Genomic DNA, 24965 nt, shown 5'->3' on the forward strand with positions numbered 1-24965 from the left:
TGGCCTAGGAGAAGAGAGACTTTCCATCACATCCCTGAATTGAGTTAGGAAAGTTTTGAGTTTGGGTTTTTTTGTTTTATGTACCTTTTGAAACAGATGACACAGAGGCTCAGCAAGGGGTGAGAAATACCGTGTTCCTCAGAAACATGACAGACCCTCTGGATTAATAAAACATTCTCTGAGCATTATACAGATACCTCAGCATTTAAGATTTCTCTATTGTAATATTTATTTGAATGATTCAAAGCAAGGGCTTCTGATCCAGGGCCCCATCCAGACATCCCAGAGGCCGCCATCCTAAGTAAAAAAGCGAAACATTTTTATATTTGGGAAAACATATTTTCCCAAATCTATATATAGTCATTGCATGTCAAGTCTGGCCCGGGACCCCCTACAGTTCCTTCAAGGATCCCCAGTGGTCTGTGGACCCCCTGTTTAAAACAGGTTTTAAAGTACAAGGGTGAAATAAAAATTCATCACTGAATTTAAATGGGGCATGCGCACAATACTGCATGCTATTCTGTATACTGTAGGTTATACACAGTAGCTGTCGCTTGCTGACATCCATATCTGAGCACCACACAACATGGCATAATAATAATAATAATAATAATAATAATAATAATAATAATAATAATATATTGCTGTTGAAATTACAAATATGAAACGTGTTATTTAATTGTACAAAAATCTTCCAAAAAGAAAATCATGATGTGCACATTTTAAACTCAATGGACGGCATTTCTTTCACTCGTACAGTCCAACACACCCATGATCTGATATGTATGCGGAACATGAAAGCCCGAACCTTCCACAGAATGCATTTTGACAGCATTAGCATGCTCTCCCTGTAGCATGACCCCAGGTAAATGTGAGGCCAGTACCACGGGTCCCCGTGACTGTACATTTATTTTGATTAGCGCTTATTTTGACATGGCTTTTATTTTGAAGCCATTATGGGCTGCAGCGCGACTGTCCCTAGAGTCCCACGCCATGCTGCGAGTGCTGTAGTTTCAGTGGAGTCTCAGTGGACATCCCTCTTTTGGCTTGCCTGAAATTACTTGTCCTCCAATGCACTTGGCACAGTGACAACGCTGAAATATTCACTTCAATTTCTTGCTGTCACGGTGCCAGGCAGACTTAGGGGAGGGGAGAAAAGCAAGGCTGCAGACTGCCGCAACATTGTCATCAGATTCTGTCCACCGCCTGTTAGCTTGAGTGCTGTTGCTTACCCTGTGGGTACGTGGAATCAGGGTAATGGGAGATGCTGGGTATATGCAGTATCGTCACTGAAAAATGTGTGAGTCAAGCTCACCAGGGTCAAAATGACTCGGGTCGAAAGAAAAAGGTTTTTTTCTTCCACTTATGTGTTGCACTTTGACTTGTATATAACAGTGCTTTCTTTTACCAGTAATGTAATAGCAGGACACATTTCAATTCTAACCGCATGTGAATTCACCAACCTATTTACCATTTATGTGACTGCTATCGCTGAGGAAATGTTCTTGCAAATAAGTGAAATGGTTTTGTATTTGCAGCATCAACCCACAAAGAAATAAATGACAAACAGAAGAGGTGATAAATAAATAAATAAACAAATAAATAAATAAATGAAAGGATGAAATGACTTTCCTTAAAGCACTTTCCAGGCTTTTTGACATGCTCTGAAAGATTTTGAGGACAGTGAATGAGAGCTGAGAGGAGGTGCTAAGTTGTTTGGTGCTCTGGATATTTTCAGTGCCAAGGTCAATAGAGCACCCTCCCTGGGACTGGAGAACCAGACCGGAGAGCCGGGACTTCGACGAGCTCAACCACATCCTCCAGGAGAGCAAGAAACTGGGCAAGGCCTTGGAGAACCTCTCCCGAAGTACGCATGCGTGTGCACACTCACACACACGCATGCACGCACACACACACACTCGCACTCACACGCTCACATGCACACACACACACACACACACACACACACTCGCACTCACACGCTCACATGCGCACACACACACACACACACACACTCTCACTCACACGCTCACATGCACACACGCACACACACACACACACACACACACTCTCACTCACACGCTCGCATGCACACACACACACACACATACACGCACACACTCTCACTCACGCGCTCGCATGCACACACACACACACACATATACACGCATGCATGCACACACACACACACTCACACGTACGCATGCACATAAACTCTCACACGCATGCACACACTCACACGCACACATGCACACACACGTTCACACGCACACATGCATACACATACAAACACACTCGCACGCATGCACACACACACACACACACACACACACTCACACGCATGGAAGCGTACACACACACTCACACGCACGCATGCACACACACTCTCACACGCACACATACACACACACATGCACACGCATGCATGCACACACACACACACACACTCACGCTCGCATTTCCATACACACATGCGCACGCACATACATGCACACAAAAACACACACATACACACAGACACACACACACACACATATGTGTGCTCACACACATACACACACTCACACAAATAACCAGCTTACTGTGGTGAACTCACATCCATTAATCCTTGCAGTCACCTTCCTTCACACAGGCATCTGTCCTTTGGAACTAATATTTAAGTGTTTGTCATCTCAGTCCTCGAGGGCTCATTGACAAATCGAGTGTCAGATATCATTCTGTGTATTGCTGTGAATCTGGCCACATCTCAGCATCCTCTTTGACAGTAAAATAGGAATAACATGCATTGTCATGTGCATCATTATAAATGCGAAATATGCATTGTTCAATAAGTATATGATATTTTAATTGTAGTTTTTATTTCCTTTACTGGTCTGATATACACACGTCTCTGCTTAATTAACATTAGAGAGATGCCATTACTGAAATTCTGTACAGATGACCAGTGCATGCCCTTTAATGAAATTATCTGTTGTATGTCTGTTTGCAAATGTACTGTGCTGTAACACGGCAGGAAATGTTTTCTCTCTCTCTCTCTCTCTCTCTCTCTCTCTCTCTGCCTCTCTCTCCTCATGTCTTTCAGGTATTGCAGTTTCTGATGAGCTTGACCAGGTAAAATGCGTTTTATTGTGTTAAATGTGGTGTAAATGATTAGGTTAACTGTCCGTGTAAAGCAGTCCCTCTGGTTGTGTTTGTTGAAGAGATCGTAAAGCTCTAATGGGGGTAATGGCCATGCTGTGCTGTGCTGTGCTGTGCTGTGCTGTGGTAGTAGACACAGTATGAGCTTTGAGAGTTTAGTGATTATAACATGTGAGAATTAGTAACATCCATGGCAAGTATCAAGCTTAACTGTAACTGTTAATCTGAATACAGCGTGATACGTATTCGTTATGTGAAAGGCAATGTGATTGCAGGGTGTGGCTCACATATCTATAATTATTTGGTTCATGAAGCTCATTATTTGTCCTAAATAAAAAAAGGAACCAGCACTGTGCTTATGAGGTGTCAGTGTGTGTTGGTAAGCAGAGGACAAGTCCTTGTTTTGCCATTGCTTTCCTGACCAAACCACCAGAATATATTCATCTATCTCCCAGGCCTAGCAATGCTTGTCATGAATGACTATGCTTGTTACAAGGCTATTCTGACATAAAAAAAAAAACAATTCTGCACAATGGGCCTAATTCACAAAACTTTTCATAAATTATTCTTACTTTTGTTTTAAAAAAAAAATGTATCTACAAAAAACCAACATGGGATTCATGGCATATGTGCAGCTCTTTGTTTTTGTGCATATCTCAGGTATATGAGATTATGAATGCTGACTGTTTGTAACTTTTATGCCCAATCATGTTGATGTAATTAGCATAAGGAAACGGCCATGAACAAATATAGATAAGAAAAAAAAGATGGATACCGAAATTCCGGTGTAAAGGCTCTTACACATCAAACATGATTCACATGTTTTGTGAATGAGGCCCAATGTATGCAATACATATTTTCCATTGAATTCCACGGGCGAAGGCTTTTAAGCTACCAGGATTTCAGTCTGGGTCTATGGCCTGGCCCTCAGCACATTTCCTGGAAGGGAGGATGCAATGAATAGCAAGCACTTTAACATGAAATCCATTTTTGAAACGGAATTCAATTCCCTTTTCCAGGGTGCTCTGCTTGAGCGGTGTATCCTTGCTCCTTTCCGTGGGAGTGTGTAAAACGTTAGGAAACATACGCTCCACCTGAACAGAATACTAAGCCACCTGCGTTTCCGCACGGCTACCCGCGGTGACTGTTGAGAACAGAAGGCCGTTTCAGTGCTTTTGCAAACTTCCAATTTATTTTTGTTAATTTGCTCATATTTGTATCCCAAAAAAATTGATACATGTGTAATTTCGATCATTGTTTAGTTGCTGCTGCATTTTGCTCTATTCGGCCTGGATTCAATAAACATAAATCCTCACATTTTAAACTTGGTTAGATTCACATTTTGCACTTTTCTTCAACAGCTAGTTTGGCCAGTTCAGCAATCTTGAGGATTAACTTGACAAACTGTGCTTGCACACCTGCTTCTAATTGCATGTCGGTATTGAGGACAAATGTTGATTGAGTCCGGGTCTTTAAATACCGTACAGCATATGAAAGGCGAGGCTTTTCACTCCCATAATCCTCATGAGATATTGAAGGCGAGCTGAAGAAAGATAAGATCTGGCAGCATTCACTGCAATCACCAAGTGCTTAAATAAGTAGCTTTTGCTATCTATTCATTTCAGTGAGCTACCACACTCCGACGCGCATTAGAATTATATTTAAGATATCGGTTTCTTCTTCTTCTTCTTCACCTGCTCAGGTGTGATACGATGCCCTACGGATTCACTCGGTTTACCGGGAGATTGCAGACTAATAAAAAAAGTCCCGCTACAGGAGCCCTTGTGCTGGATTTCGGCTTTGCGACTAACTTTTCCCCAGACTTGCGTCACCTCTGTTTCACCCGCACCTGTTTATGACATGGAGGCGCGGCGCGTTTCCGCTTGCAGCGGGGTTTTAGCTGGAAGCGCCGGCGGGGAATGAACGCGGTCCGACATCTAATGAAGCCGCCCCTCTGAACTGAAAAGCAATCCTTTGAGCGAAGGGCTTTGTGAGGAACGGCATCCGTCATAGCGGCGCGCTCTGTCTGTCTATCGGCGTGAAAGGCTTGTGATGCGCCTCGGTTTTGGTTCGGTTTGAAATTTGAATCCCCTTTTTTACATCATTTCATTTTATGTATCTGCGCGTGTGGCGCTGAGGTGGGAGGCTGGCGTTGCACATAGTTTATATGTACGGTTGTGTGCCGGTTGAGCCGAGCGTATGCAAATACGCCAGAATGTTACGCGCTCCCAAACGCTGAGGTGACATCGACTGACATGACCTTACGTTAAAGTTTAGCAGCTTTAATGAAAGCTTATTCGATGCTGTTGAAGTGGCAGTTTAACACCAGCGTGGAATGACAATAAGCCGAAAACAAGGAGAGAATGCAGACGCAGAAAAGCCCGGGCGCTGCAGAAAGGCCTCGAGGCGTGGCGGGGAGAGGAGGCCGCGAGTCTCGCGGGAACGGAAGCGCTAGCGCTAGCGGGAGCGCCGGCCTGTCTGGCTGTGACGTCCCCAAGGCCTCGGCACAGGCCTGAGGGACTGAGACGAGCATGTGACGGGCGCGTGGCGGGCGTGACGCCGGCGTAGCGACTGACGGGCGGGGTGGCCTTCCGCAGGACCCCAGGGCGTACAACTCGTCCCTGATGCGGCCGCGGGTGATCGGGGAGTGGGTGGGCCGCCCCGAGGACGACGCCGACCCGCTGGCCGCCGAGATGCTCCAGCCGCCCGTCCCCAGGGCCAAGACCGAGGTGTGGAGCGAGGACAACAGCCCAGCCGGGAGGTGAGCGAGTGTGTGTGTGTTTGTGTGTGTGTGCACGTGTGTGTGCGTGTGTGTGGGTGTGTGAGTGAGTGCGTGTGTGTGGGTGTGTGTATGTGTGTGTGTGTGTGTTCACGTGTGTGTGCGTGTTTGTGGGTGTGTGTGTGTGTGCGAGTGTGTGGGTGTGTGTATGTGTGTGTGCATGTGCGTGTGTGTGTATGTGTGTGTGTATGAAGCTGTGAGTCCATGTGTCTGTGCGTGAACAGGTGTGTGCATGAGCAAGCTTCAATTTAGTTTTTCAGTTTTTATTTGTGGAGTGCTTTTTACAGAATACAGTCACAAAGACATTTTACAGAGTAACAGAAGGGCAAATGCCAGGTCTGAATCCCCAAATGGCAAGCACATGTTTGCATATGAATGCATGTATGTTTTCTCCTGCTTGAAAATTCCAATTATTTTCTATTCAGTGTGATACTATGGGCCCTGTTTTTGTGGTGACATAAATGCAAATTTGACTTGGTGCAAGTGGAATTGCTAGTTTTGTCTCTTGCAAACAGAATATTTATTGCTGCACCAGGATTGGTGGTGTCGTGGTCTGCAGAAAACATGTTTGCGTCAACATGGGTTGGATGCCACAATAGGGGTTGTGTCAATAGAAGCATACAACACTGTGCAAGTTTTGTGGTCAATAATGCGTTTGTGTTTTAAACCAACCCGGCCCAGGTTTAAACTCACACGCTGCCGCATTGCTGTTTTGGTGGCATTATGAATACGCTGCACATACTGTGTGAAAGCATGAAGTTTATTCCTGTGAAACTATTTCATATACGAGCTGTGTTCAGTTATGCAGCCGGATGTTGGCTGTTTAGGCATTGTCCCTGTATGGAGGTAATTAATGTTCAGTAAGCTATTTTAATGAGAGCCATAAGGAATGTGGGAGACAGGCTCTTCATCTGTCTAATAGCGTAAGATACGCGTTTGTTATATGCACGTAGGTGCACTGGTTCTTGTTATGTTCATTTTTTACCTGTGACTAGAGTAAAATGGAGTACATAATGGGATGCTGTTTGAGGCCTACATGAAGCACATTTACTGGCAGCACTTTTATGGCTGTTAGGGGACCATGGCTACCCATTAAATCATGGCTACTACTTACTACACATATCGAACCCAGAAAACAACTTTCTATTATTCCTGCTTTTGGCAGGGCTAGGTCAATGATTGAATGAACTTTTGAATATAAACAATGCATTTCAGATGTTTGGAATGGTTGGCTGGTAATATTGCAGTGTAGCCCTCAGAAATCCTATGCATTCTTCATGCTGCGCTGTATTCTACAGGACACAGCAGTGGCCGTGTAGTACGATGGTTTGGGAATGGGGCTTATACCCTTGGATCAATTCCCAGGTGGGATGCTGCCAATTGCACCCTTGAGCAAGGTATTTAACCTGAATTGCTTCAGTTGTTTCCAGCTGTATAAACAGATGTAAAAAAAAAGAAGCAAAAAGCTGTGTTTGAAATGGATGCAAAAAATGCACGAGTGAGCAGCGACCGGTTGCCTGCAGAGTTGTTTCTCTAATGAGCGTACATTCATCAAGTGCATGTCTGAAATAAATGAAACTTAGCTGAAGTGGCGATTAAAACGTTTTTTTTAAATAGTGGAATTAAAAATTGACAGCAAAAAAACACAAAAAAAATCAAAGAAACAAACACTGACATAAACTGAAAATCTATTTTGTTTGAAGAGGAAATAAATACAGAAATGAAAACTATCCCATGTCACCTTTGTTTTGATATCACCAGTAATGGTCCGTAGAGATGCTCGTGAATCTTCCACAACGTGCTTGCTCTTTGGCCATTGGCTGTGTGGCTGTCTGATTGGCAGGACTGAAAGCAAACCCACACACCCAGTTAATATATTCCTATCAAACAACTGCACCCTAGTTGCACTAAAACCTGGTGTCACGAAATTACAGAAATTGGAGTTGGAGATGCCCTAATTTTCCAGAGCCTCCTTTTAGGGGCTTGTGTTTCACCATTATGCCTTGACTGTTATCTCTAAAATGGCAACTCTTATATTCCTGTAAATGTATCTTCGGTGTAATGTAATGGTTTTTGTGGTGAAAAACATTTTTGTGCCCTTGAACATGACACTGGGTCGCTAAACTGACAAAAAACCTGCAAAGCTATAAGCCTTTCTGAAGATACAGTATGTTTCAAGGTTTTGCCTGTAATGGCACTCTAATTATGGAGGTTTGGAAAAAGAAAACGTACTGCACGGTCAGTAAAATGTTTTATTTGTGGTCTTCTAGTGCTGTTCTGCTAGTCTGCACAGCCTAGCTTCCATAGTAACCGTCACTTTTATGAGTCAATTCAGTTTAATCACAATAAATGTTGCCCCTCACTTAGAGTAACCGATTTGAGTGCCTTTTTGTCACTTCTACAATATTATGACTGATCACTCATGGTCAAATGGTGGTTGAAAAGATGTGTAAAAAACATAACAACAGAACATGCTGAGTCTCTTGGCAGACAAAGTGCATTGTGATTGTGATTTGACTGATTAGAGGCACCATTGCATTTGTTTTAGCTGCTCACATAGTGCAATGGCAGTAGGAATGTTAACAGATGTTCGTAAAGCAAATGGAAATGAAGAACTCAACTGGCACTCTTTGGCTTTCTGCCCTGTTTGCCACCTAGTGGTACAGTGAGGAACTGCCATTCCTTCAGAGGAGCCACTTGCTCACTCTTATTAAACCATAAACAAAGGATAATACTGTTTCTGGAGATGCTCAGTCACAGCCAGAAATTAGGAAATTTTTGAGATGTATGTATTTGTTTTGAAAATATTTACATATATGAATTTTGTATTGTGAGCATAATTTTGTGGTCTGGAGTAAGGACAAGAGGACAAGTAAACAAAGTATGCTTTCTCAGAGTTAGTACATGCTCTATTTGCCATAGCTTGATTGTATTAAAAACATACTTATGGATATTAGTACTGGATGCTTGTTCTGTGGAAATCACCCGGAGTAACTGAATGTATTTTTCAAATGTTTAATGGGCTGTGATGTTCTTATAGTTTTCCATTAGCAAGAAAGCCTTGTTTCCTATATGCTTGACTTGTTGCGTGTTGATGATGGTAGTCAGTTTAGTAAGAGGTGTTGTTTTATATTTGCATAGTTTTTATGAAAAATCTCCCCATGAAATCAAAAATAATGAAATCCACCTCCGCAGTTCAATTTTGTTATAAACTAATAGAATGCTGTATGTGTTCTAATAATGACAAATCATCGCATTAATCAAAGCCTCAGGAACAAAACACAAGTCCTATTTAAATGCGTTTCAAATTTTAAAAAGGATCAATAAGGTACATTGAGTAGAAAACAAATTCACAGTCAAAGGTCAAAGTCAAAGGTTAGATAATTCATAAAGCTGGACACTCGAAACATGTTCAACCGTTTTACTCATTTGCACCTTTGTTTACTTTGTCTTTCTTAAGCGCAGTTAATAATATTCAAACGGTTGCAACTGCCTGGATTTCAGAATCATCATGCTCTACCCTGTGGAAAAACATTCTGTGCTCATTAAAGGAGCTTGCAAGGACCCATAAGTCCCATTTCCTTTCTCTTTCAGTATGTATATTTTCAACTGATCATGCTTCTGCTTAATGCATTTAACATGCTCTGGGCATGCTTTGTCATAAATCATAATACAAATCTGTCATGTTTTTAAATTGACAGATTTACTACTATATTTCTGCATAAGCTCAGCTGGCAGGTCTATGTGTGGGTGGTTGGAGGTTAAGTAATACCTTCCCTTGAAAGTAATTAGGTCTTTAAATTGCATGTGCACTGTGTGTAAAATAATTACAGACAGAACTCAGTGGTGACTCCGTACGCCTTACCACTGTTGTCAAGGTGATATTAATTGCAGGTGTGTGAGGGACTCACAAGACACATTCCTTTCATTGAGGATGCAGCTAATTGGAGTGGATCAGTTATTAAGTCATTAATCATTTTCCAAGTCCTGCTGACACAAGTGCTTTAATTCCATTAGGTTATTCTTTCACTGGATTGAAGCGAAATTACACTGCCAGAGGCATCAGAAAGGGCCAATACAGCTCAATACTCTTCTCAGAGAGTTCAGCTTTATAGTTACGCCTAACTCAGGAAGATTAGGATTTGAATTACCTATTGAGGGGGAAGCACGTTCTCAGGTCTTTGAACAATGTGTGCATTGGGCATATTGTTTTTCCATGTACTCCCTCCTCATACACCGACAACACAGTCCAGCTTGTCTTCCGTCCCGAACACTGTGCCTTGGTCTCTCCAAACTGTAATCTGTACAGTAATGGTTACTGATCGTTTTCACTCAACCCTGTATGATGCTTGGTTGAGAATTGGTGATTGACGATTCCTTTTTCATTTCATAAAGTATGTTTAATAATTGCACACTAAACATGGTGATGATGTATAAATGAGGACAGTAATACTGTATATACAGTAAGGCCCTTCCTCTTATATAGAGATACGGTCCTATTTAAACAGTATAGAAAAAGCATGAAGTGTAAAATGTAATATGTCATCCACACTGGATAACATCTGCTAAGATAATTTTTGCTGCATTTGATATTTTTGATTTACCATCGTCACGTACCCTAGATAACAACATCTGCTAAAATGCATTTCTTGCTAAATGTTTAATTGTGCAGTGTTGCCGAATTTATTGCTGTGGGCTCCCAAGCAACTCGGTCTGAAAAGGCAAGTCATGCACAGGCTGCGACCTGAGGGGCGGGGGCTGGGCTGTTTCGCTGCCCGGCTGTGTCCCAGAGTCTGCAGCAATCAAACACCGCTGCCTTCACAGCTGGCTTGGTTTAAACCAGTGCAATCAAGGGAAGAAAATAAAGAAAAGGCAGAAAAATATTGTTAAAAATAAAACGATGTTATCAGGAAACCTTCTTTGTGTACTGTACGTTACAGTGACTGTAGCTCATGCCTTTATCTTGTACCTTTTGCTTATCTGTGTCAGTAAAATGCATTAAGTTTCCATAAAACATTCTTACTTTTTCAAGGAGAAGTAAATCTCCTTGAATTTTTTAAACATTCATAAATATTAAAATAAAACAGGGGCCCCAAGATGTATTTATAGTATGTATACATCGTACAAGAGATTCACATAACATGTATTTTTTTTTCCAAACTAGCATGAACATATTTTATTCTAATTCAGAATATGTTAAAGTTAAATGTTTAACCCCTTTATTTGCATTCATTCATTTTTTCTGGTGAAATTTTAAATCAATCTGGTCACTCAGTCAATGAAACTAGATAGCTAATGTTTTTATTTTCTACAGTCTTCTGGACCGGCTGCTGCCAGAGGAATTTTACACCTCTAATAACCCATAATATCATTTGGTTACCAAGTGACCTTTTGGAGTTTCCAAATGGCTGTTTTGGACACCTGCCTAGACATAGCTCAAAAAAGAAAAACAATGCAAAATGTTCATTTTTGGTGGTATTGTCAGGAATAAATTAGAAGGATACAAATGATAAGGGCAATTCTAGGTTGCGAGTGCCCTGCAGAGTAATGATAGTCCAGGTGCTGTCTGAAGAGATGCGTCTTCAGACCACGGAGGAAGATGGGCAGATGCATGACAGGTTAAAGGGCATTTGTTTGATAGCAGTCATTGTGGCCATCCATTTAGCGCTCTAAACCTTGAAGTTGCTGCGTGGTTATGAAAAAAATAATTGAATCTCTTGTAATCTTTGTGATCCATTGGTGTTCTGCCCAGGTCATTTGTTCTGGTAATGCTCAATGACATCACAGCATGTCCCATCCCAGTGCCTGCACGCTAATCCACGCGTCGCCTGGGCTGCCAGTCACAGCTTTGGCAGGCATTTTAATGAGTCCTCTCTCCTGCTGGCCCTTCGCTCCTTCGCTAATATAAAGATTTCTCCTCTCCTCCTGACCTCATTCACCACATACGGGGCCAGGCGCTGTGGGTCGCGTACCTTTCGCAGTGTAAATCCTGCTGATGGGTCTCTGAAGGATCGCTGATGGACTGCTGGTATGTGTGTGTGTGTGTGTGCAGCGGATGTGGCTGTGAAGACATTAGCCAGCCGCGCTAAGGGAGCCCAAATGCTTCATTGTGACAGATGTGTCTGATGCTCAAAGTGGGCTTCAGAGAGCCCACAGACAACATTAGCTGTGAGATTCCTCAGCACAGGAATCATTACTTACCTTTAAAAACTCAACTGAAACAAAGATGAGATAATGTCATTTCTTATACACTAAAAAATGTGGAACATTATGTTCCTAGCGTACAATAGGGCTTTCTAACATCTCCTTTGTTACTAGTTCCTCACATTGAGACACAGATATTTTAGCATCTGATAAAAAAAATTCAACATGGTGAAAATCTGTCGATATGATACAGTGCATGTTTTCTGATAGTGCAACTTGGACTATGTATGCACATTTTGGCTAATGTGCTAATTCCTGGGCATGTCACCTTTGTTTTGGAGTGTGGAATTAATCAGTTGGTTACCTACAGTGTAGCTGGGAAGCTACAGTATAAGACAGGGATGTAAGCCAAGAATGCGGCGCTGATGAGCTCTGTTTATGGGCATTGCTTCCTCTCGCTTCAGTATGTCAGCACCACCAGAGCAGTGAGCAAGTACTGTATGTACTGTAATGTACTATAATAGTCTGTTTTTTCAACCAAGAATCTAACTCTGCCTAGATCCCCAGAGAATTTGCAGGCAGGCGTTGGTGGAGATGAACGGCGGATCTGCAGACTCTGGTACTGAAGGCCCCTTCAGGGGGCTGTGTTTTGATCAGAAGAACCGATGTCATTGCTTTGAACATTTCCAAAGGGTAATCTGCTCAATTTCGTCTTTATAGGGCTGGTACGTCCCTGGTCACGGTTCAACCAATATAGCTCCGCGCCCATCTGCAATATATATGCTTCTCGGTTATTATTACTGACTGCGGCAGCATATTACCTGCGTGCGCCGGGGGCTCCAGTCTTTGCAGGCTGGGCTCCCTGTGATGACAGTGGAGAAGAAATGTATCGATTCCCCCTGGAAATGCACAGACAGCTACGCGGAGCTCATCCCCGCATTTCCAATTCTGCCTCACACCGGCACCGCATCTCCTGTCCGAGAGAGGTGCGGCTGCACCACTCCACCCCCTGTGCTTCCCTTAGATCAGTTGGTTTTCTTTTAAAAGGTATCGTTAGGTCAGGATGAAGGTTCGTTAAGCTGGTCCAGGATCAGTGGCGCGGAGCTGAGAGCACCTGGAGCTTTGAGGAGCAGATCTACGGGCTCCAGCTGTGTCGCTGCACAGCTGTTTATCGAATACGAGGCCCAGCTGCACATGTTGCCTACAGCCAGGAGAGGAATCCGCTGAGTAATGAAACACATTGTTCAAAGTTCCCCTCCAGAGGAAAAATGTAGATATTTCTTTTTTGACCCTTGTTCTAACATCATTGATAAGCGCTTGGGCTACTTGTTCGGTTGTGTGGAAGGTTACACTTTTTAAATGTAGGAAATAGGAATTATTTATACTCTGAAACAAAAGATTGTATCTCCTGATTGTATGAAGACAGAAGTCATTTATTTTGCCCTCTGGCATTGAAAGGAAGGTTAATAAACTGTTTTTTGGTTTATGATTACATTTTAGATTAAATATCTGATATGTTTTGTACTTATGTTTAATGTCATTAAAATGTAATGTTCTTGCATAGCACAAACTGTGAAAAAATTTTGACATGCTTAAATTAAGCTAACCTCATAACTGACTTGCAATAACCCCTATTTATACACACACATACATGCACACATTAGATTTTCATGTTGTTTGTTAAGAATGAAATTTTCAGGTAAAATGAGGGCACTTTTTGTGTGCAAGGACAGCCCTTGAAATAATAATCCTGTTAACAATGAATAATGACGTGGATGTTGGAAATTTAGAATGTTTCCTTTGTATTGCTACATGAATCAGATCTGATAATTGCGCCAATTAAATGCCTATTATTTTACCTACTTGGCAAAGTATGTTATTATTCCTTTCATTTGTATCACAAAAAAGGCTAAAATTAAATCTCAGAACAGGTATCACATAGGGCTACGCCTTCAAGCAATTATTACTGTCAGTCATCCTCATAGTTTTTGTTAATCAGATGCGTATTGGTGTAATTCCTAATGTGAGGATGAGTGAGGGAACAATTCAGTTCAGTGGCTCAAATTTGCATATTTATGCAGCTTTCATGGGAAATCCAGTCTTTGACTGGTTTTGGATTTGGAAATCCTGAGACTATTCTTACAGTGCCTTATAGGTGTTGATTAAATACAGACATTATCTTTTACAAGTTGCTTCTTTCTGTTGAATGCTTGTTTAAACATAGTGGCATGAATCGCACATTTTTCTGGAGGCTTGCTAAACATAAACGTGCGGGATAAATACTAGGATTAGTGAATGTTTGATCGTCTGCCACGTTAAGTGCTTAATCTAATTCAGAAGACACGTTTGCGCTGTTCTTCGTCATCGTTTCTTATAGGGGGCATGTTATAGGCATGTTAGTAATGGCTGTATTTGTGGCTGTAGCAACTCAGAGAACGGAGAATGGAATTCTGTGTAAATAAGCGGTGCCCCTGTTGCTGTTAGTTACCCATGAGAAGAATCTCTTAATTAGGACGTACTTTGCCGAACAACATTTCCCTCCTCCTGGTGCAGCAGAACATGAGGTATGGGGTTGGTTATTTAATCTTGTTTATAAACCAAAGGCAGATCACATTTATGTTAATCAGATTAACTAACCGTAATCCAGCTGTGCTATATTGACTCACAAATCCCAAGAATCTGTTTGATCCAATTTGCGCATCAAGGTCTTCTGCTTTTCGATTCCTGCAGCTGTTTCGGGTTTGTTTTTCTGTGTGCTGTCTTTGTAGGATATGTAGCTCAAGTCTCCGTCTCAGGCTGTAATGTAGGAAAATGCAGTCCTAGTCTGGATATGTAAATGGGAGCTGGTCTGCCAGGTTTGCTGACAAAGTAATATTGTGGAGTGTTTCAGAAAATTGACTGTGCTGCTGTCATAACAAAAAGAAAAAAAAAAGAGTGATCTCGCTTTCCTGTATTGATATACCACATTAGCATAATAATGTTCCGCTCAGGATACTAAGAAAGTTTTGCACTTATATTGACCTTTAAATGATCAATACACACTGTCAGATAACAATCAAATCAAACCCTTGAAGCCTATTTTAATCCTTTATTTAAAAAAAAAAAAAAAAAAAAACGTGAAACAAAACTTCAGTGTGCAAATGGTGCAAAGTGAAGAATTTATTTCTTAATCAGTAGCTATTAAATGGGCCCTTAACCCTGATGTGTATGAATCTCCACTGGTAGAGCCTCTGGGGTGGCATTTTCGCCAGTGCCCCAGAGGTGTGAATTTGAATTGAAAAGATATTACAGTGCTCCTCTGCAGTATCCTAGAAACCCTTCCCGTTCCCCTCAGCCATTTATCTATTTCACATACGCTGCACGTTTCATAATGCCGTGCACGTAGTGCGGCTAATTCCCATGCAGGTCTTCATTAATGCTGTGTGTTTATTTCGGGTGGAGCTTCGCAAAGGAACTCCTTTTTGACAAGGGGAACATGATTTCAAACACTTGTGAAGTCCATCGCGGGCGATTAGGATTCCCGTCTGGCGCGGTGCTCCCGTGCGCTCTGGTGACAGCTCCCGTCGCTCAGCTGCCGTTTCTTTGTGAAGCGTTTTGACTGTAATTTGCTCCTTGCTCTCGCCGCGAGGTGATCAGCCACGTCTTTAAACGGAGCGCTTGTTTACCACATCAAACAGTTCACCGAGAGGCGTCAAGCCGGAGCGGAGCGGAGTGGGGTGGCACCCGAAGTGGCGCGCCGGGATGCCACCTGTCGGTTGAGCAGCTTGGCGTGTTAGCGTGGTGAATCTCATTTTGCTTTCGGACGGAACACAGCTGATTTTACACCATCCTGTGTGATGCAATGTGCTGTAGCTTCTTCTTTTTCTTTCATTTGAGGTTCTAGTGGAGGGAGGGGCCCACTGGAAGCGCAGTTTGGCCTCTAAACTGTCACTGTTCCTCTTTGTCTTCCTCTTCCTCCCCGCAGCCTGAAGATGGAGCCAAAGAGCAAGGGCCTGAAGCAGCAGCAGCAGCACCACAAGAAGCTGCTGGCGGCCATGCTGTCCCAAGACTCCTTCGACTCCGCCCCCAGCTCCGCCCCCTCGGTCACTGAGGACGAGATCGACGATGAGGACGACGCCATGGAGCTGCTGGGTAACTAAAGCATACCTCCCCCACCCCACCCTTTAACGGGCGTCTCTCAGTGTCCGTCGGGGAAGTACACGCATATGCGCTAGCCTTCCCATGATCCTCTGCAGAACATAACAGTTTGTTGTGGGTTGGTTCCTGATTAAAACTTTGCCTCCTGCCCTAAGTTGAATGATTGAAGGCTTGTGGGCGGACCTGTCCGAGCCCTCTGAGCGGACCGGCTCAGAGCACGTGTCCCTTTCATGTGAAGGTCAGCCGTCTGCGTCTCATCAGTGCTAATTGTCTCGTCCAACCTGTCCTTCCATTGGCAGCTTTGTTTCATGTCACATGGGTCCGATGACTGATCTTAATTGGAGCGAACCTTGGAGGATCCGACTGAGCGTACGCCCTGAACGATGACAAGGGAAAATGCCTCATTTAGCTTGTTTGGTAACCGTAGCAACTAGCGCTGTATGAAAGGTTTGAAAGGTCTTTGTCTTCTAGTTTTAAAACTCATGTTTTGTCTCTTGGATTCACCGAGCGTCATGGTGAATTGATTTCTACAATTTCCCCTGTTTTTCTCCTGATTTGTGCTTGTAGCTCCCTGGGTGTAGCGTATGCTCTTCACTGATCTTCTTGTTAGCGACTGGCTATTTACCCCCTACAGTCCACACATTACTACAGCAGGCAGGTAATTCAAAGTGAAGGATAGGTGTACCTCTCGCTGACTTTCATAGCTGTGGACTCCTAGGGACACAGCCAAGTCTGAGATTTGAACCTGGGACTAGACTACGGATCTCAGCACACTGTCAGGGAGAGGTACTTCGTAGTCTGTGCCTATTGGGTGCCCCCAGTATGAGATATCTGAAATATCTGAACTACAGATTATAGCAATTACACTGTTTGAACTATCTTGAATTATACATGCTGAGACATGATCCATTATGGCTTTGTTAGAACTTGATATAGACTGTAGAGGTTCTTACCATTGCAGTTTCCAAAGTTAAGTGTTATCTGACATCAGATAAAGTAAGCTGCAATGCCTTAAGGAACCACGATGAGTCAGGGGACCTGTTTACTTGGACTGGGCATATAGTGTTGAATTATTAATATGCCCTTTTCTTCAGGATGCCACTCTGCATATATTTAGATACTGCTATCTGATTAAAATTAATTAGCTGATTAGTTATTGAAATATTGCGACGGTGGGCCTCACCCCGTGTGACTTCTGTGCGAGCGCTGACAGCAGCGAGCGTGTTTCCACTGAGCGCCCCGCTCGGCTTCCTGGGCTCGGCTGATTGAGTGCCCTTCCCTTGAATTAGCTCCAGCAGGGCTGCCAAAAGCGCCCCACAGGTAGCCACTGTTTTATGAATGTGTCGCCACGGTCTGTGACGCACCGTCTCTCTCTCTCTGGAGGGGGAGACTCAGAGTGGCTCGTACACCCCGTAGGGCTGGGCCTGGATGGTGGAGGGCTGGGCCTGGATGGCAGAGGGCTGGGTCTGGATGGCAGAGGGCTGGGTCTGGATGGCGGAAGGCTGGGTCTGGACGGTGGAGGGCTGGGCCTGGATGGTGGAGGGCTGGGCCTAGATGGTGGAGGGCTAGGTCTGGATGGCGGAAGGCTGGGCCTGGATGGTGTAGGGCTAGGCCTGGATGGTGGAGGGCTGGGCCTGGATGGTGGAGGGCTGGGCCTGGATGGTGGAGGGCTGGGCCTGGGTGGTGGAGGGCTGGGCCTGGATGGTGTAGGGCTAGGCCTGGATGGTGGAGGGCTGGGCCTGGATGGTGGAGGGCTGGGCCTGGATGGTGGAGGGCTGGGCCTGGGTGGTGGAGGGCTAGGCCTGGATGGTGGAGTGCTGGGCCTGGATGGTGTAGGGCTGGGTCTGGATGGCGGAGGGCTGGGTCTGGATGGCGGAGGACTGGGTCTGGATGGTGGAGGGCTAGGCCTGGATGGTGGAGTGCTGGGCCTGGATGGTGGAGGGCTGGGTCTGGACGGTGGAGGGCTGGGCCTGGATAGTGGAGGGCTGGGTCTGGATGGCGGAAGGCTGGGTCTGGATGGTGGAGGGCTGGGTCTGGATGGCGGAGGGCTGGGCCTGGATGGTGTAGGGCTAGGCCTGGATGGTGGAGTGCTGGGCCTGGATGGTGTAGGGCTGGGCCTAGATGGTGGAGGGCTGGGCCTGGACGGTGGAGGGCTGGGTCTGGACGGTGGAGGGCTGGGTCTGGATGGTGTAGGGCTAGGCCTGGATGGTGTAGGGCTAGGCCTGGATGGTTGTACCTGGGGAGCCCTACTGCAACACTAGAGTGTGGCTGCATGGTGCATGCATGTGCATGAGGAATCGAGGGGGGGGGGGGGGTCTCTTCAGGCTGGGCGTCTCAGTCTCTGTGAGTCATCCTCAGCCGTCAGGAAAACAGGGGGCTGCTGCGCGTAGCTTCCTCTTTTTTCCTCCCCCCTTTCCATTTTCCGTATCTGTTGTTATCTTCAGTGCGTTATCTGACACGCTTCCTTTGCGGAGATAATGTAAGTCCCTGGTGCAGGGAAGTGTCTCCCCTCAGCAGTGCGTTGGGAATAATGGGATTAGCGGCACGGCGAAGGCCAGTCAGTGCGGATGGAGCGGCGGCGTGGGAGAACCGTGCCGGCATCAAACAGGCACCGGGGCCGCTGCTAATCTGATTACAGACCGGCGGATTATCAGATCTCTGCTCATTCCTGACTGCAGCGGGAGGCTGCACTTCAGACACACTGGAGCATAACCTAGCAGCTGGAAATCGGATTGCCCTTTGGAAAGCTAACTGTGAGGCTGTTTGGCGCAGGACTCTGCGGACTGCGGTCTCTGTGAGTGAGCTGGCGGTTCGGAAACAGGCTTTCAGTCGATGCCCGTGTGTCAGACCGTGGGTTCAGAAGCCTGTTCTGTAGCTCTGGGTGAGCCCCGTAATGAGCCGGCTGGTCTGCTGTGAAAGGAAAAGGTCTGACAGGTTTCCTCTGAACATCCCTCTCTCCACCGTCTCTCGGCGTCTGTGGGTTAGACTGCTGTCCCCGCAGGCCCTGGCGTGAAGCACAGGTACATGAGAGCAGCCTGGAGCAGGGGGAAGACCCTGCCCATCCATAACTCTGGCCCAAAATCTGTGTGCTTCCTCCGTCCAGCCCGGTGACTCTGCTGCAAGGGCGCCTTGCCCTTTGTTTGTAGGACAGCAGGAGTGGCAGGGGGGGGGGGGGGGGGGGGCTCCTGTACAAGGGTTCATTATTCACAAGGCCAATGCATCGATTGCATGGATGTCAGCATGTCACCGGTCGTTAGGGGCTATGTAAGGAGGAACGTCGCGTGCTGCTTTGTACCGGGACTGCTTCACATCAGAAGGGTGGTTTTGCAACGACTGTGGCGGGATTAAATCACTCGCCCCATAATGGACGTCAGCCGCATGTTAATTGGGCCGGATTCCTCCGCAGGACAGGCGGGCCCTGACGGCCTGTTTCCGGCTGGGCGCAGAGCCGGCCGGGTTTCTGAGTGAGTGATGCGGTGCCGTGCTTTCAGATTCCTCCAGGAGGAGGAGGCGGCGGGGTCCTGGGAGAGGGTCCCATCACTCTCACTGAGCTCTGCGGCAGCGGCCCCTCGGCGGCCCGGGCCCCGGGCCCTGAAACCGGAGGCCCCTGAGAGCCTGCCGTCTCCCCGCCGCTCCGCGGCCGTCGGCTCCCCCGGCGCTGGCAGGCGTCTGAGCGATGGCGGGTTTGAGTGAGCTCCAGAGGAGAGGCCGCCGCGTGAGCGTTCAGGCAGAACGCCGACTGATCCAAGAGCCGCAAGCCGAACACCTCTCCCGGGCTCCTGGTGCTGCGAGGATCTGCGGTATAGGACAGCGCAGTCGGCCCCAAGCTGCTCACTGTTTCCTGTCATCACTGTGATGGAAAACATTCAGGTTTTCACTCCAGCTCAGCATGACATAATGATGTTTAAAAAAGAGAATGATTCAAGTGTCATTTTCTAAATGTGTTCACATTGTACATTGCAGATCACTTAATTTGTTATGAATCGCATGAATTGCGTTGATTGATTGGAACAGAACCATTATGCCTATTACTGTAATTGGACAACTTTAGGCTGCCCTCTGCTGGGGAACATGGGGAATAGTGATGCCTTCAGATCCTACTGACAGTCTGATAAAATTCTAACACTCAAGTTGTGTGACAGTTGTTTATAAGTGTAGCTTATTGAAACCTCCATTCAGAGTAAGTCAGTTATATTTGTTTATGAAATAGATTGTGAATGCATACACATATTATTCTGAGATACTTGCTGTATAGTTTCCTGACAAGGTGGAAGAAGTAGGACAAAACCATAAGAAATACCTCATTTTCATTGTATAAATACATTTTTGTAATAGTGATCGAAATGCAAGCGACAAGGAATATAACGCTGAATGTTGAAATATATAAAAAATGAAGGTTGAGCTTAGACTATAAGATAATGCAAAGACAATCAAATGGACAGAAATTAAATACCAAAGAGAAATTTAAAACATAAGGATTTTCAGGTGAGAGCAAAAAACAACGCGATTGGAAAAAAAATTATTGCATTTGAATTTACTGGAGTATAAAGATGCATTTTTAAGCAGTACTGTGCAGATGGTTTAAGGCCACTAGGGATCAATTTTCTGGTAATGACACAAGCAGGGGGTGCATATCACAGCGGGGGTGTCACATTAGCAGAATGAACACATTAGGCCTTTCTCCACATCGGTATAGATCTGTGAATCTTCCTACAATAACCACCGACGGTTGTGCTGTGGAAAGCAGAAAAATAGAACATTGCTTCGTTTTGAATGACACAGGCTAGCCAATCAGAGGATAAGGGAGGACATCTGAATTTTCCCTCAAAAGCACAAGCCCTGTAGAATGGATACATTTACAAGGCATGAACCTTCCCATCTGCGGGTCAAGATGTGAAAATGACTGTGGGCTTTCTGAACACGTGTGAACACGTGGTTATGGGGACCCCGGCTCAGATGTCCACTCCCACCATAGAGCCAGAGGCTGGTTCAGATCTCTTAAGTCCAGCTGTAGGCAGGTCCTCATTGGGTTTAAGATGTGCCTGTCACTCTGCCCCACCCCCCGCGTCTTTCGATCCCTGGCAGTCTTTTGCATGGCCTGCTTTAATCTAAGAAACACGTCTGATGCTGTGTTCCCTGAGATGTACCGTAGCTACAGGGGTTAGCTGGGCGGGGTTACAGGAGGAGGGGTGAATGAGTCACGGGTCCTCCAGGGATGTGGCGCTTTGTGGTTTATTTATATTTATTTATTTTTATTTTTCCATAGATTGCGTTGTTGCCGTCCTCGTTGTTAGTGTTAATCAGTTTAACCACCAGGGTCCAGGTTGAACTATGCGGTTGTTCCCTGTACTTGGACCGGTACTTCTCTCTAGGGGTTTCGTCATACTTGTTCCTGGTTATGGTTATACACTTTGTTGTACGTCGCTCTGGATAAGAGCGTCTGCCAAATGCCTGTAATGTAATGTAATGTAATGGTCCGAGCGGCACATAAACCACGGTGACACAGGGCCCGGCCGGGGCGACACAAGGCCGCGTCGAGCGGGAAACGAACCGTGCTGTCGCACGCCAAAGATGACGAACGACCCGCGCAGGCCAGCGCGTCAGCCAGCCGCAGACCGTGCGACACCGAAGGCCTTTCACCGCTCCACGCTCCACCCTGCTCTATTTCATGTACAAGGAGAGGCCACACAAGATACATTTTTAGGCCAGTTTTTACAGCCGTGACAGTGTGCGATTTGCATGTAAATGGAGGGTTGCATTTTTTGGGTACGTCGCCTGTTTCGCGATTGCATTTTTTGTAAGAGCGAGAGAGACGGAGACTTGCAAACAGGCCTGTGAGCTTAAAGGGAATTCAGGCTGCCATTTCATACAGTGGGGGATTAGTGTTTATGCCTTACAGGTTGAGTTATATGGATGTTTTTCAGACAGCAAGAGAAAATAGGCAAAGACAGACATGATATTGCCTTTTTTATTTTTGCACGCTTGAATATTTCTGGTACGTTCAATGTTGTGTGTGCATGTGTATGTTCGTACGTATGTGTGAGTGTTCATGTATTGTCTATGTGTTTGTTAATATGTGTGATTGTATATTCTTGTGTGTGTGAGAGAATGTGTGTGTTAATATGTGTATGCTTGTTGTTAAAAATGCGTGTGTGTGTTTGAATACGTGTGCATTTCTGTTTGAAGGTATGCATGTATGTGTGTGTGAATACATGTATGTTTGCATACGAATGTGCACGATGTGCATCTATCCCTCTCTCTCTGCTTGGAGGCTGACCCTCACAGACACCTGGAGACGGTAACTCACAGTGCTGATCTTGCACGCCGTTTCTACCGGCTCCAGCCATCTGTGAAGGAGACGCACTGTCTGCGCCGTCTGTGAATCCTGCCCTGAGCCAGCGCAGCTGACCAGGTGGAACTGCACAGTCCTTATCCAGCTTCCTCTCTCCCCCCTCCCTGCCAGCATGTCTAAAGCTAAATCAGCAAATTAAGCACAGGATCATGTGCTTCCACAGCAGGGGCAGGACTGTGTGTTCCTGTTTTCTCTGGGCCCTGTCCCTGCTCTTATGCACTTGCTGTGCGGTGCTTGTTCATTTTTGTCTAATATTTGTGTGTTGTTTTCGCTGTAAAATGGTGTGAGTGATTTCACAAAGTAGAACGGTCGGCGTACTGTAAGCCTGTGAGGGATCCACCAAGGCTTAGGAACGGCTCTGAAATCCCCCTTCGCCTCAGCGTTTGCTCTGCTGAGAAATTAGCCCAGTCAGTGTTATTATGCTAATGAGGAAACTTTTCCCTGTTGCTGCTCTCGTCGTTTGCTCTTCATTTGTCAAGCATTCAGCCGAATCCGTTGGACGTTTTACAGTTTGTCTTTGTTGTTTATTTGTTGTATTCAATTGGGCCATATGGGAACCGATAACTGAGCTCCTGCTGTGTGTGTGTGTGTGTGCGTGCGTGTGTTTGCTTGTTAGAGAGAGTGTGTGTCAGTGGAAGTTTTGTGTTACTCAAAGATGATTTTACAGTATTCTCACAGCATGCACAATGCACAGTGGCTAAGGCTTTGATAATCTCCTGAAGCAAAAACATTTTTTAGAACAGTGAAACCAAATTTGAATACTGAGATTATATTGGACATTTCTGATGTCAGGTTTGGGACACACAGTGGTTCCAGTTTATGTGCTGTGTACTTTGCAAGCCATTATTAAATTGGGATGATTTACCAACGCACTGCATTTTTGTGATAAATAGAATTAGCCCAAATAATCTGATGATTTTATGCAGAAAATGACTGCGAGTATACTTCCCACCACTAGAGGGAGGTAGTCACTTTAACAACGTAGTGGTATTACTTTTATTTTTGTACACCACAATCTATATTTGGTGTCAGCCTTGCCTCATTTATAACTAGGCAATATCAAAGCCATTGTGGCTTCTTCAAGGGCACTACAGACATGGTGTAAGATTATTAATTTGAAATATGGCATTGTGAATTCTGCAATATAATTTAAGTGCAGTCTCAGAAGTGATGCGGCAAGCACAAGCAGACTCCAGCTGCCCAATCCACCAGATGAGTGGCTCGACAGGGGAGAGCCGTGCCAACTGTGACCCTGGGCTCCACAGCTGCTACTGCCTGCGTGGTCCCGTGTTATTCAGGCTGCTGGGGTCCATCACTGCACTGAGACAAGTGCCTACACAGTCCTCCAGTCCCCTTTTAGCAGGGTTTTTTATATTCATTTGAATTATTGTTCAGTTTATAAATGGGGTACATGCATTATTATTACCTCAGTCTGATTGTGATGTCAGAGGATTTGGGAATTTGCACAAGTTTGCACTATTTATTGGAACATACATTTGTAACCATCAAAAATGTTTTACTGTCATTTCCTATCATCCTAACCATAATGAATCAGCAGAAGGGATGATTGACAGGAACAGAAAGTACGCATAATCACAGCCCTTTAAATCCCATTGATTACATTAGCATACCATTAGACACCTTTAGGTAATATATCCTGGGGACTGCAATCAGTAACTTTCTCAACAATTGACACTTTAAGAAGTAAAAAAGGATTTACTGCCAATCACAGTGAACAGTACTGACACCTTTTCCAGGAATGTTCAGTACATTGGTTGTTAATGGCTTATTATATCTTCATTGCTTTTGTCTAAATTGTGGCTTAAATAGTGGGCACAAGGAAGAGTTTTTGGTATTTTGGTACATCTGGTAAAATATGGCAGCTGCGTCTGTTATAGGAATAATTTTAAGATAGTGTCATGTATAAATATTAACATGAGTCATGCATAGAAATATACATCAAGACAGGAAAATAGGAACTCACTCAGTGACCTTTAAAAACATCTTTAAAATGGCACTGTCTGACAGTGAAGAACGCCATATTTTGTGTTGTTTTTTGTAGTAAGGGCCCTCTTGGAATTAAATATGACATATAAAAATTTTATACTGCTTATCCTACACAGACTCTACCAATGCAACCACACTTTATACAGTTTTTAAATAAAGCTACAAATGGAGTCCAACTTGCTGAAACATGGTTTTGGCACCAGTTAGGTTTTTTGAATTTTGGTTAGTTAATAAAATGACATATAACAGAGAGGGAAACTGCTTTAATCTGCAGTAACTCCTTCCCAGAGATGCAGGGGTATTTGAAAGCTTCACATGCAAAACTACCCACCAGTAAGAGCACTGCAAAACAAAGGAGACCACATCTAATGGCTCTTGATTACACACTGTGTGTGCACATTATTGTAC

The 24965-nt window shown here is 44.8% G+C and overlaps 1 protein-coding gene across 8 annotated transcripts in view; it reads left to right on the forward strand.

The window, feature by feature from the left end:
* The window catches only part of c4h8orf34 (chromosome 4 C8orf34 homolog), an 83683-nt gene that overhangs the window by 26592 nt on the left and 32126 nt on the right, over positions 1-24965 (forward strand). For all 8 annotated transcript variants that reach the window (XM_035413901.1, XM_035413904.1, XM_035413899.1 and 5 more), the window contains exons 4-7: positions 1739-1867; positions 3083-3111; positions 5736-5899; positions 16026-16192. In XM_035413901.1, coding sequence (XP_035269792.1) covers positions 1739-1867; positions 3083-3111; positions 5736-5899; positions 16026-16192 — 489 coding nt within the window. The remainder of the gene's footprint in view (positions 1-1738; positions 1868-3082; positions 3112-5735; positions 5900-16025; positions 16193-24965) is intronic.

This window comes from Anguilla anguilla, chromosome 4 (genome assembly GCF_013347855.1).
Source record: "Anguilla anguilla isolate fAngAng1 chromosome 4, fAngAng1.pri, whole genome shotgun sequence".
In the NCBI taxonomy this organism is placed as follows: Eukaryota; Metazoa; Chordata; class Actinopteri; order Anguilliformes; family Anguillidae; genus Anguilla; species Anguilla anguilla.